Source organism: Sinohyriopsis cumingii, chromosome 18 (genome assembly GCF_028554795.1).
Source record: "Sinohyriopsis cumingii isolate HCF-2022 chromosome 18, ASM2855479v2, whole genome shotgun sequence".
Classification (NCBI taxonomy): Eukaryota; Metazoa; Mollusca; class Bivalvia; order Unionida; family Unionidae; genus Sinohyriopsis; species Sinohyriopsis cumingii.
This window is the reverse complement of record NC_142978.1, coordinates 20580046-20593723: the sequence shown is the minus strand read 5'-3', so window position 1 is coordinate 20593723 and position 13678 is coordinate 20580046. Positions and strand designations below refer to the sequence as shown.

General features: G+C 35.6%; 1 protein-coding gene across 1 annotated transcript in view; it reads left to right on the top strand.

Annotated features, from left to right (window-relative positions):
• Nucleotides 1-1466: 1466 nt before the first annotated feature.
• Nucleotides 1467-13678, top strand: part of LOC149776189 (secretin receptor-like) — a 116572-nt gene continuing 104360 nt past the window's right edge. Inside the window, exon 1 of the mRNA XM_089942505.1 lies at nucleotides 1467-2058. Coding sequence (XP_089798631.1) covers nucleotides 1990-2058 — 69 coding nt within the window. The 5' untranslated portion in view covers nucleotides 1467-1989. The remainder of the gene's footprint in view (nucleotides 2059-13678) is intronic.

The following is a 13678-nucleotide window of genomic DNA, read 5'->3' as shown; positions in this document are numbered from 1 at the left end:
AATGCGCGAAAACTTTCTCTCTCTCTCTCTCTCTCTCTCTCTCTCTCTCTCTCTCTCTCTCTCTCTCTCTCTCTATATATATATATATATATATATATATATATATATATATATATATATATATATATATATATATATATATATATATATATATATATATATATATATGTATATATATATATACGTTTCAAGTGTGAACATACTCAACACGTTAGAAGTGTCGTTGAATGTAATTTATAACTTACTTAGCCGGGCAAATATATTGAAACTGGCAAAGTGTTTTCTTGATACCGCTTGCAAGCAAGCGTATGGAACAGCTTGTCCGCTTTCACAGTCTTATGTCGACTCTCGGACCTTGGAAGACAACAAATGTGCATATGAGTGTGTGTGGGTGAGGTCAGTGTATTCAAGGTGATAGTTAGCTTCCGTCTTAACCCGTCAATGCGTCAGAGGTTATCTGAGCAACATCTGATTCGTTTTTATGAAGGAATATTTGCTAAAATGCCTTGTGAACAAAATCACTCTTTATATCCCAGAAGGTTATTTTGCTGGGAAATCCAAGTCTGGTGGTAGCTAGCCAGGAGAACTAGGGCTTCTACATAGTACATCTGTTTGTCCCATTTAGATATGAACTCAATAGATTAAGCTGTAAACCGGCAACTGAACGACTAATTTAAATACTGAATTATATGTTACAGTGTAAGAGAATGGAAGTTGTTACTTTCGGTTTCGATTGTTTGCTTGATTTTTGGTGTGCTTCCTTCATGAAACTCATTTAAGCTTTCTTTCTTAAACCATGAAAACTATTACTATTCGATAATGAGATCGCGTTTGTGAAATGAAAGTACTCTCGTGGTGTTTCTCGCGCTTCTTATAGTTTGCAAAACAGACATGGGATAAGGATTCGATCAGCATATTGCTGCCTATATGGCCGAGTTCCTGATAATCTCTTTACCGAGGAGGTAAAATTAGAGACACTTCGATTATTGTACGCTTCACGCCAGATCGATGCAAGCAGTATAGGATTTACTGTGCCACATACATACCTGGGAGAGACTTCAATGTGGAGCCAAACAAGATGTTGCTATCTACCACACCGTTTGAATAATATTCTTTCGGAATCGACATGATATACATTGTATTAATTTCTCTCATCCAGTGTTTGTTAGTGCTCTGAATTTAAATTTCATAATTAAATATATATGCAGGATCACATTTTTATGTCGATTTGCAAACAAAATATCTTTCAAAATTGTATAATTTTAGCGCGCGTTTCTCATGTGGAATTCATGTACCGGGACTGAATAAAAAAATGGTATAATCATATTTTGTCAGCTTAGTAACTTGAACAGATAATAAATTGAATTGAATATTTTCTGTCAGTTTATGGAAAATATATCAGTGCAGAATGTCGGGAAGAAAGTCAAAATTAGAACTTGTTACCTGTTCTACGGCCTAACTGTTTCAGCTGAGAAATTTCCACAAACATTTAAATCAGAGGCTGAGAGCAACGTTATGATTTAATTATTTGAATTTCTGTACAAAACGAGAGGAATACGTAGCGAGGATTAAATATTTTTTTTAAACCACAGATTCGATTCTTAATTGGAATGATTAATTTCAACTGTATCTTTCTGATAACGTAATCGCTTTAGAAAGGAACCAATAGAAGAAAGGATTCTTGGGATCGGAAACAAATTTATGATTCGGAATGAAATGTGATTTTACGATGCTTGAGGCGAACTAGTTGATATATGTATTCTAAAAGTTTGTTCCATTTTCTATCATTGGAGCACAATTTGCGACATTCATAGATCGATTCACAGGTGTTGCTGCATAAGAGCGAGTGGATTACTATTTAACAGGCTTTGTCGACTAGTATGGCAATGGATGTTAACGGAACTTAGCCACAACTCATTGGCTGCTGATTTCAAGTAAAAACTCGATTCAGGAACATCTTAATTTTCTTAAGCTGGCGTGGATTCAAGAATGACATTTAGTGTTTTTCTATCCATTATAATTCCTCCATGTTTGGCCCAGGGATTTCGGACGAATGAGGTAAACAATGTTATTGATAATTGTTCTCGTCATAATTCCTTCTTCTTCTTCTTCTTCGTCTTCTTCTTCTTCCTGAACAATAGCACCAAATATATAGTTTTTGCTGTGAACTCACTTTTGGAAGGTCATGACGATGTACCATCGTAGAAAATCTAGGAGTTTTTGAGGAAATGCCGTTTATATAAGTAATATTGACCTATATTTTACAGATTTTATATTGTTACTCTTATCGTTTATTTTACTACATAGTACATAATTTTAACATCATTACCTTTTATCTTTTAATATTTAATGTTTACGTTTATTTGGAAGTGTTTATCCTCCAGCGGTTGCTTTAAAAGTCCTTAAATGTCTTTCTACCCTTTATCTTCATTCTAGCTGTACTTCATATTTTCAAGTATTTTGAACGGTTCAGCTTTTTGTACAATTCTTGGTATTTACAATTTTAGAACCTTATTCTGCACGATATACTTATCATGGTGCTTCCGTACCGTTAAAACTCTTTATATATATATATATATATATATATATATATATATATATATATATATATATATATATATATATATATATATATATATATATATATATATATATATGCATGCAACAACAATTTCTTACATACATTGATTTGTGTCAGAAAAAAAAAGTAGCGCATAAACTGTTTACGAAATAGAGCAACAATCGCTGAGTACGCATGCGTACCTGATTTTGTCAACTTAGTACGCATGCGTACCTGACCTGATCACCTGATTTATATAATAGCATTAGTGAAGATAAGTGGTTTGCACAGGAGACATCTCAACTTGTACATCTGTCAAGATCAAATTGAATAAAAAGACAACATTGCCATAACAATATTTTTAAAAACGTGTATGAAAATGATTCGATTCTTTTCATTATTTTTAATATTTTGAACTTTTAAACTGAGCTTCCGTATTTATTTGCAAACGCTATCGTATCTATTACAGGTGCGCGGTATTGCCGTTATACCGGTTTACCACAGCTTTTTTCCCGTAAGAAATGAACAGAAATCCCTGAATAAACTTGTTTCAAATTGAATGATATTCACAGCATTTTTTTCACGAAAAATAAATTCCAAAAGTTGTGCATTTTTTTATATACAAAATAGTTGTATACGTCAAACGTTAGTATCATATAATGAACCTTTAATCACACGTTTGACACGTGTTATGTTATGTATGAAATTATGATTGCCGAACGTTATGTTGCAATGGATATAAGGACCAAATCCATCTTTTCGAAACATTTTGAGCTAAACAAGGATGAAGTTAGTTATTCAACGATAATAATATGCTAAGTACGTGCAATCCTTTGTAAGAACGAGAGTTTTAAGATTTTCAGGAGAGCGGTTGTTTTCCCTTTGAGTTCACTAAATATTTTCTCGTTTGTAGAGTCGTGTGTTTAACGTTTACAGGCGCTCTCTGATACATTTCTTGTTCGGGTATCGCATCTCACACAAGCTTTCCCTGCTTATTATATGAATAGTGTATGCAATACAATTGTAGGCTTGTCACTATTTCCAATTCTAATCAGCATTCTGGTTAATGTCTATACACTGTTGTCATCTATAGTGTAAGCTTAATCATCCCACTTTTGTTAGAGTTTTTAGATGACAACTTATATAATAATTAACGTAGGCATAGCAAATTCATGTACTACAAGTTAAATGCCAATTAATTGTTGGCGAGGGGTGGCTGCGATTTTCTTTGAGCCGAGAGGTTATTAATTTCTTTTACCTCAAGATAATTATTTTTTGTCGGATCAAATAACGAATATAATATCGTGCTATCTTGCTATAAATCAGAAGTTATTTTTACCAGTTATTTGAGAGCCAAAAAATAAAAAAAATATCCCAGGCCCAGAAAGTGAAAGTCTTGGTCCCTATTGGACTATGGTTACGATAATTTTCCCCATTTAGTCTCTACATTTATTTCTCAGTACTGAACTTTCCACTGTATCCAAAACATAATAAATCATCTGTTAATCTAAAGCAACTTCAAAGATGAATTCACTGTGAAAGTTCTTGTCATAGGCTATCCGACATTTCTTTGACAGGCTGGACTGTCAATAATGCAACATACAATGGATCATATTTCACTTCCGGGTCAGCATCAGTGACTCGGTACTCACTGTTCACTGTTCCGAAATACACACAGACAACTGTAACATAATGCTCAGATTCTGTGAAAAAACAATTACCTTTAAATCAATGCCTAGAGTGCCTAAATCTAACTCTTGTATTACCACACAACTGAGAGAGAAATAAATGCTCTACAAATAGACTGGGACTACATTCGTGGGTCACTGACCCGGAAGTAATAACTGACCCGACTTAGAAGGTTCGTTGATGACACATCCCTCGCGCGCTTATTTTCGAATACGGAATCAGTTGTTTCAGTGACCGTCAAATATACCGGGTCTTAGCAGCAGCGTACCCCTTTTTCAAAAAGACTCGCCCGTCCGCCTTACATGAATGATGTATGTCGAATTTTTCTAATGGCATATAATTACCCCGATGTAAACTTGCCACTTCGAGCGGAAATGGATACGATAGTCTTATCGTTAAGATACATAAGGTAAGCTTTGGAAAACGTTTAAAATGTTTAAAAGGATCCAAAGGCATTCATACAATTTGATCATCGGTCAGCTATCATCTAGTCCAATCTTAATCGGTACAAACAGCAATGGATCCTATGGAAGGATATCCTAATTTTAAAGTTTTATCATTCCGTGCTTTTCCATTACAAATAATAGCATGGATATAATATCGTGCTTTTTTTATAACATCGTGCCTTTCTATAATATGACGCTATTTTTATTTAAATCAGAATAAGATATTTTCCCAGCAATCTCAATGGGTCACAGAGAAGAATATACTAATTGTAAAGTCAGGGGCACCGCACGTTATATATATATATAAATATATATATATATATATATATATATATATATATATATATATATATATATATATATATATATATATATAGAGAGAGAGAGAGAGAGAGAGAGAGAGAGAGAGAGAGACAGACAGAGTAATTTTTAAGTGTTGGAATTACATTTTATGTTCAGTATCATCTAAACCTTGTTTAAAAGTTTATTTCCGAAAGCCGTGCGTACAGGGGGCCCCGCACGTAAATCCATGCCCTTCCGAAATTCAACCACATCAGGCCGCGCGTTTGCTACGGCCGGTGCTGTTTAAAGTCATATCGTTACGCGCTTTCAATGAATATTTCTTTTTAACATTAATAAGCATTTTATCTTCCGAAATTTCCACGACTTTTTAGTACCATACATTTGTCTCAGTTGTATTACCTGTATTTTATATTTCCAATGTTTAGGCAACATCTAGGAACCCAACATCATACTTATCCCTATCGCGAAGGACATCATAACTCAGGGGTCTCAGACTCAAACCATCCTGGGACCGCGTGAGTTCATTTTCGATGACCCAATGGCCGTATCACCTTTGTTATCTTGCATGACACCTTGTGACTCGAATCATTCTGAGGGCCACATGATACGCATACGGGCCGCGGGCCACGTGTTTGAGGCCCCTGTCATAACTGTTGTTTCTGGCGCTGAATATTCTAGTATTTTAGTAGGACATTGCTATAAGGGAGACACTGATACAGTGCGTGATTTATAATCTATTGTTAGTTCATGACCTCTACGTATAGGCTGTTCTCAGTGTAGGTCTCTGCTGATTGTTCTTATCAGATTGAATGAGGCAATATTGTACATTGATCTTGTTTATAGCTTTCAAATCCTAAATGTTTTGCACGCTAAGCAAATAACCTGTCTTTTCCCTAATTTACTACTTCCAAATATAATACCGATACTCAAGCCAGAGCCGCACCAAAGGTTTCTTTCAATAAGGTTTTATCGATTCGGAGTTGGGGAAGTATCCGGGGCGTATTAACCATTAAGCAGACTAAGCACGTGCTTAGGGCACCAGGGCCAAAGGGGGCACCACAAAGTTGAGAAAAGGGTGAAAAGAAAAAAAAACGAATGAAGATTTGTAAACAAAATTGATAAAACTAGTACAAATTGATCATAATGTTCTGTTTCTTGATCATGATGCACCCTAGGGTTATCTTCCCATGTGTACCACAAGGAGCACTGCTGGCGCAGTGCACTCTGACCTCTGTCGGTCAGCGTGGAAAGAAGGGGGGCACCAAGATTTGTCAATGCTTAGGGCACCAGTGAGCCTTAATCCGCCCCTGGGGAGTATGTATGTATGTAGGTAGGTAGGTAGGTAGGCAGGTAGGTAGGGGTGAGTGTGTGTATGTGTGTGTGTGTTTGATTAGGATTTTTAACGTAGCTTTAACAATTCTTCAGTCATTTCGCTACGATGTGTGCAGTGTGGCAGTTTATAGTGATGTCTAACACTGGGGCATCATGCCGCAGACACGTAGCATGATGTCCCACCCAGTCACATTATCCTGACACCAGGCAGACCAGTCTTAACACTAACCTTTTAATGCTGAGCGCCAAGGTATGTATGTATGTATGTCTGAATGCATGTATGTATGTATGTATGTATGTATGTATGTATGTATGTATGTATGTATGTGCACGCATGAATATATGTAAGCATGTCATAGAAGCATGTCAGCATAATATCGGATTTACAGTCAAGATTAAAAGTGAAGTTCCAGAAAGGTGAAGGTAAAAATTGGAAAAAGAACCCCCGATCAAACAAACTTAGGAAGTTAAAACTTTCCAAATGCAATGTAAACCTAAGCATGCAGTCGTACAAGATAAAAAGTAGAGAGACTGAATAGACAAAAGTAATCCTGGATATATATGTGGTTTCAATTGGACACATGGTACTAATGATATGGAAAAATCGGAACCAGTCTGGAAATGGGTGAACAAATTAGAATATGTATATGGGTTTGGCTGACCAGGATTGGTTAATAATGTAAGTTATACTTTAGGAAAAAGAATCTTTTGAGAGCTTATCCGAGTTATAAGTGAAAAACAATAGAGACAGTGTTTTATTGATGGAATTTCAGTCCTTTAACATTCTTGAGTTTGGAACACTCATTACCAAAATTAGCACCTGACTCTTTGGTGCGGAAAAAAAACATATGTTTCAAACACATGCAAGTCCAGACAAAACCACGGCTCATATCCTTTCCACTACACAGAAGCTGACATCCAGCTTTCATCTGTACTGATAAACATACGTTTGATCATGAGCACTCAAAAATATTAAATTATTGACTTTTTAATATCATGGTGTTTGCATAGGCTTAATATGGGAGCTGGATTTGGACCGTGAGTCCTTTAGCATAAGCGACTGAGTTTAAGTGACTCCACCTGTGTGTTGCATACAATTTTTGCCTCTTAACCTCTCAGATGATGCCTGTAGTGATTTACACGGCTCGTTCGATTACGAGTATTAGAATAAAGTACCCCCATTCATCTGCGTCCAACATCTGAGCTGCAGAGTTTGAAGCCAAAATACTTATTATGTAAACCAGCTGGTCCCATCCTCATCAACCAAATCACATTACGATGTAAGATGATAAAATAGTGCCATACAAACCAGAAGAAACTGTATTATCAGCATTTAGTGAGCTGCATCCTAATCTCAGTCATACATGCAATTTCTGGGTAGTTTTCTCTTGTTGGCAGTAATTAACTGACGTCCATCTATTTGATATGTTCTGAAGGAGTGCAAAAAGGGTTGGTCCTGATTTTTGTTGGCAGACAATTATTAGCAGTTCACACTTACCCTCATGTATATGCATCAAAATATTACAAGATATCATGCTTCCATCGCAAGTACCAGATTACCTTGTTAAAATACTGACAGCGTTGTTTATAAGCGAAAACTACAAATTTGTTGTTTTGTTTTATACAAATAATCTATTTGCATACTTGACGTCAAATTTTGATGAATAGAAGCAAAAGCTGAGGATTCTCTTTTCCTGACAATAATTTTCTCTTCTCAAAACTGGCTAACAATCAATAAAGTGCTGAATATTAGATCCGGTCAATATTACTGACACAGTCTGGAACCATGTAAATGTCTTTTAACGACGTACAATCGGCCTTTGGCAGCCCGTCATCACTTGTCTTTTAATTCTAATCCCTACGTTAAAACCCTGGAATTCTTAATTTTATTAATAGCGGTACTTTTTTAAGAACTGAACTTCATTCTTTTCGCAGGATTCGTAGAGCGGTTCCGAATGGATTCAGTCACTATCAAATCTTTAATCTCATCGAAGTAACCACAAACCTAGAGCTGTTCCGAATAGACTTACTCGCTCTCAGGTTATAAATCTTATATAAAGTCACCCCTCGTTGCATGTCCGTAATAATATTATCCTCTTAAAGACACAAACATTTATAATAGAACTATGACCAGGGTGCAAAGCAATATGGTCACACATAACGAGTGCAATTGTTTTGGAAGAAATTCCAGAATGACAAGGCTCGGGTTATTTGATCCAACGTTCAATTGGTAAAAATAATTGTTTGCGGTTGCGAAATCTTCATGATCCACACGAAGGGTTAGATTACTGAAAAGCGGAATTGAGGGAAATCAGTCTCCTTTGCGCATGTATCTTCGAAAGATGTTTTTAACGGATGCTATAAGTGCTATTTTTAAATAAAATTAGAAAATACAATATAAAACTATTTCGCCCTCCCAGTGAGCGAGTGTGTTTATGTGTGTGTGTGTGTGTGTGTGTGTGTGTGTTGTCGTGACTTCGAATTTCTCCAAAATAAACGTTTCTTTTTTATGTAAAGCACACTCTGGCAATATATTCACAAATTCGCCGATCGGGCACTTGTATAGAGATTATTTGTTTGAGACGAGTGAATAGTGGATATATTTCATCAAAGAACTCGGTACTGAAGGTTTTCACTCACGCGACGAAATATATCTGTTATTCACTCATAGCACATACTTTTTATTGTAAAAGAATAAAAGAAATATAATTTACGGCAGATTACGATATAACTGGAATTCTAGACTTCGGAAAACAGCTACCCTTTTACATGCTGATGAGATTATTTCATACTCAAGAATGTATGGCTGTCAACTTGTTTTTTTCTTGACGGCAAAACCCGCGTGTGCGGGAAGTGACGGATTTTATAGGAATTTTGTCCTAAAAGAATGGTTGATAAAGTACTTGGCCAAATCTGTTATACTTGATCACATAATAAATTTTATTTCGATTAGAATCCACAAGATACTAATCAACCCATGAATGGATGTTTTGCGGATATTTTTTTCTTCAGGACAGCTGCAGCTAAGGCTGGGTTTTTCACTATCATTGATGAAGAATGGACATCGCCAACAGTATTATACTGGTCCGTATAAATTATGATCAGATACATGCTCCTTTGGGAAACATGCTTTGACTTGTGGCTCTCTCTTGTTCCAAAAATGTTAAGAACTAGTCTTTGTGTATAATATCGAATTTATCCTTGAAACCATGGAAGGGTTTAATTTTGCTCTTTTATAAGTTTATCGTGTAAAACCTGTTAGATGCCGACTCTCATAGCAAATAACGTTCTGACCGTATATGATTAATAATATCAGAAATGAGATCATCAAAAATTGTAATGATTTTATAGGGCCCATTAAAGTGACTGGAGTTCACCATGCATACTTGTTCCAAAACCAGATAAAACTTTCCGTATGTGTACTGATTATAGGAAGGTGAATAGTGTGACAAAAACAGATTCATTCCCATTACCAAGAATCGATGACTGTATTGATAAGATCGGGAATGCCAAGTATGTCACCAAACTTGACCTTCTGAAAGGTTTTTGTGAGATTCCACTAACGGAAAGAGCAAAGGAAATTTCGGCATTCATGAATTCCAGATGAACTTTACCAGTATAAAGTAATGACGTTTAGGATGAAAGGGTCGCCGAGTACATTTCAACGTCTCATGAATATTACCTCTGGTCTAGACAATTGTGATTCTTACATCATCTACAAAGACACCTGGAAAGAACATTTAGCAACAATTCGTAAATTCTTTGACAGACTCACAGATGCAATTAATTTATGTAAAAGTGAGTTCTACCGTGCTAGTGTAACTTTCCTAGGACACATCGTCGGACATGGACAAGTTAGACCTATATATGCTAAGGTCAAGGCTATCTCTGAATTTCCCGTGCCTGTCAATAAAAAGCAACTGATATGATTTTTGGGTATGGCCGGATACTCTCGAAAATTTTGTTCCAATTTTTCTTTAATTGCTGAACCCCTGACAAATTTATTGAGTAAGAAAAACATGTTCCTTTGGACTGAAAAATGTCAGGAGGCTTTTGACAAGTTGAAAGCCATACTTAAAAGCGCGCCAGTTCTTACGGCTCCAAATTTCAGTCAATCTTCTAAACTTTCTGTTGATGCAAGTAATGTTGGGGTTGATACAGTTTTGATTCAAGAAGATGAAAGTGGTATTGATCATCCAGTGTGCTATTTTTCTAAGAAATTAAATAAGCACCAAAGGAATTATTCAACAATCGAGAAGGAATGCTTGGCTTTGATATTGGCATTACAACATTTTAAAGTTTACCTTAGTTCAGCTCCTTCCTCTCTTATTGTATTTCGTGACCACAACCTCCTTAATTTCATCGGCAAGATAAAAAATAACAATCAAAGACTACTAACGTGGAGTTTATTGTTACAGGAATATAATCCTGACATCAGGCACAACAAGAGAAAAGATAATTTAATGGCAGACGCACTTTCCCGTGTATAACAATGTATTATTTCGTGTACACGGTGTAATTTATACGAGTATTTTTAACCTCATTTATAATTAGTCTGTGGTAAAAAGAAAGCTTTATGTATAAATCTTTCTGTTTCTTTATGAGGGGAACTGGTATGTATATTTTGATTTACTTGTCGCTGTTTGAATATATATTTATTTCAATTTAATTTTTTGTCAGTTAAAAGAAAAACTATTTTGCATTACATGATATTGTAATGTAAATTTATTCACTAGAGATGATACTTGTTTCATAAAATAGTGTGACATTGACTGTTAGTTTATAAACACCAGGTGTTGATCTAAATCCTGACCTTGTTTCAAAATTTGTAGCAACCATCGTAAACAATTTCTATTTTATTTTAAATGATTGATTGTTTTCGCGGTAATGATGTGACTTCGTCTTTAAGATGTAAATTTTAATTTTTTTTTATTTCTTAGAGGAAAATGATTGGTATTCGTCAGGGTCACACTGGGTGTACGTGACCATTAACAAATACGTAGTTTCTATAACCTTCCAGACGATGATAACGTGACCGCTTGTTTACGTTTTAGAAAGACCATATAACCCATGTTTTGGAGAATTAATCTCAGTAGAAGATGGACTGTTAAACTGTTAGTTGTTGTATGTTGTGTTGTTTGGAGTTATTTCAAATTACTTGGTTTGGAGTTATTTCAAATTACTTGGATTCAAAAGGATTAATTCTGTTATTTTTCTGGAAAATAAGTGTGCTCATGTAATAGGACAGAAACCGGAGTGATAATTCTTGTTTCTACAAGGAACTGTAGACGTTAACACTACAGATTGCAGCATACGTCGTCGTCTTCCATCTTGGATTCTTCGTCGGGATTCGAACTTGACACGTAAGACTGTATGTATATAAAAGCAGTCTTACTAAAACCGAGCAGCATTTAAGAATGTCAGAAAATATTGTACTGTCACCAGCATTGGCATATTTGTTTTTTTTTTTGTTTTTTTTTTGTTTTTTTTTTTTGTTTTTTTTTTCATCAATGATTGTGTCATTAATTTCACAGGATCTAATATTTGGCATTTTCTCGATTAATGGCCAGTTTTGAGAAGATAAAAACATTGAAAGAAAAAGAAAATCGTCAGCTCATGCTTCTACTAATCGAAATTTGGCGTCAAGTATGCAAATAGATTATTGGTTTAAAAACTGATCTGTAATTTTCGAATATAAAGAACTTTGTCAGTACTTTAAGAAGGTAATCGGGCACTTGCACTGGAAGCATGATATCTTGTAACCTTTTTATGCATACAAATGAGAGTAAGTGTGAACTGCTAATAATTGTCTGCCAACAAAAATCAGGACCAACCCTTTTTGCACTCCTTCAGAACCTATCAAATAGATGGGATTCAGTCAATTACTGCCAACAAGAGAAAACTACCCAGAAATTGCATGTCTGACTGAGATTAGGATGCAGCTCACTAAATGCTGATAATACAGTTTCTTCTGGTTTGTATGGCACTATTTTATCATCTTACATCGTAATGTGATTTGGTTGATGAGGATGGGATCAGCTGTTTTGCATAATAAGTTTTTTTTTTTAATTCAAACTCTGCAACTCAGATGTTGGGCGCGGATGGATTGGGACACTTTACTACAATAATTGTAATGAAAAAAGCCATGTAAATCACTACTAGCATCCTCTGAAAGTATCATATGCAAAAATTGTATATAACAGTAAGGTTGGTCACTTAAACTCAGTCGCTTTAGAAACCGCGGGTATCTCTGGCAAGTGATATGTGTTTCACGCAAACGAATCAAAGTCTAGTTGGATGAGAATAAAAACGTTGTGACAATGAATGGTTTAATTAGTCACATGTTGTATTTAGGATAAGAATATAACTATGTCCTAATTACATGGTAAAGTTTGCCCGTTTGTCATACCCGTGGGTATACAATGTGGATCTCTGTGACTGCTTGTTATCAAAATTATTCTATTTATTTCCTCTACCTTTCATCTTCAATCTTGTACGAGTGCATGGTTATGTTTAAATTATATTTGGAAAGACGGATCTTCCTAAAGTTTGATTGTTGTTTCTATTACCGATTGATGCAAGTACATTTCTGAAACTTTACTTTTAATCTGGACTGTATAACCGGTATTGTGCTGACATGCTTTTAAACTGCATACATACATACATACATACATACATGCGGCCGGATGACACATTTTGTGCTGGCCGTGTCCTTTATTAATGCATGTGTATTTATGCTTTTATTATAGACACAGAGCGGGCCGTTTAGTTGCATTGAAAGTCGATCCCGGCCGATGTAAATTTTTGAGTTATGCACCATTTTTATAACGGAATCTTATGTGGTCTGAAACATTTAGAGTTGTCTCCCCATAATACTTATTCTGAGGGTGTGTATACAGAATCATGTAAGCATTATCGGCGGATCAGAACGTCACTGAGCATGCAGAGTTTGCATCGGCAGATGCTCTTCTGTTCAATACTCATAATACTAGGGTAACACCAGATTGCCATGAATTGTAAACAAAACGTAAGTCGACATTAATACATGCTCTTTATTCTCGAAGGAATATTCTTCCGTTGGGTGTCGCGTGTTATGTGTGTTTGACTGGCAACTGTAATATCTGTCACGTTTCTAAGGTATTATGAACTAATTCAACACCCAAAGATCATTGCCGGCGACAGTCTTCATAAAATCCATAAAAATGAGTGTACGCTCAGAAAGATTCTGGTAAAGTCTGTGAATGATGTAGCGAAAACTTCATTGTCATATTCGTTAAAGCCTCGGTCACATGTCCCCAAGATATAATCGAGTGCATGATCCATGTCTGTTCGTCTGCTCCAGTACCAA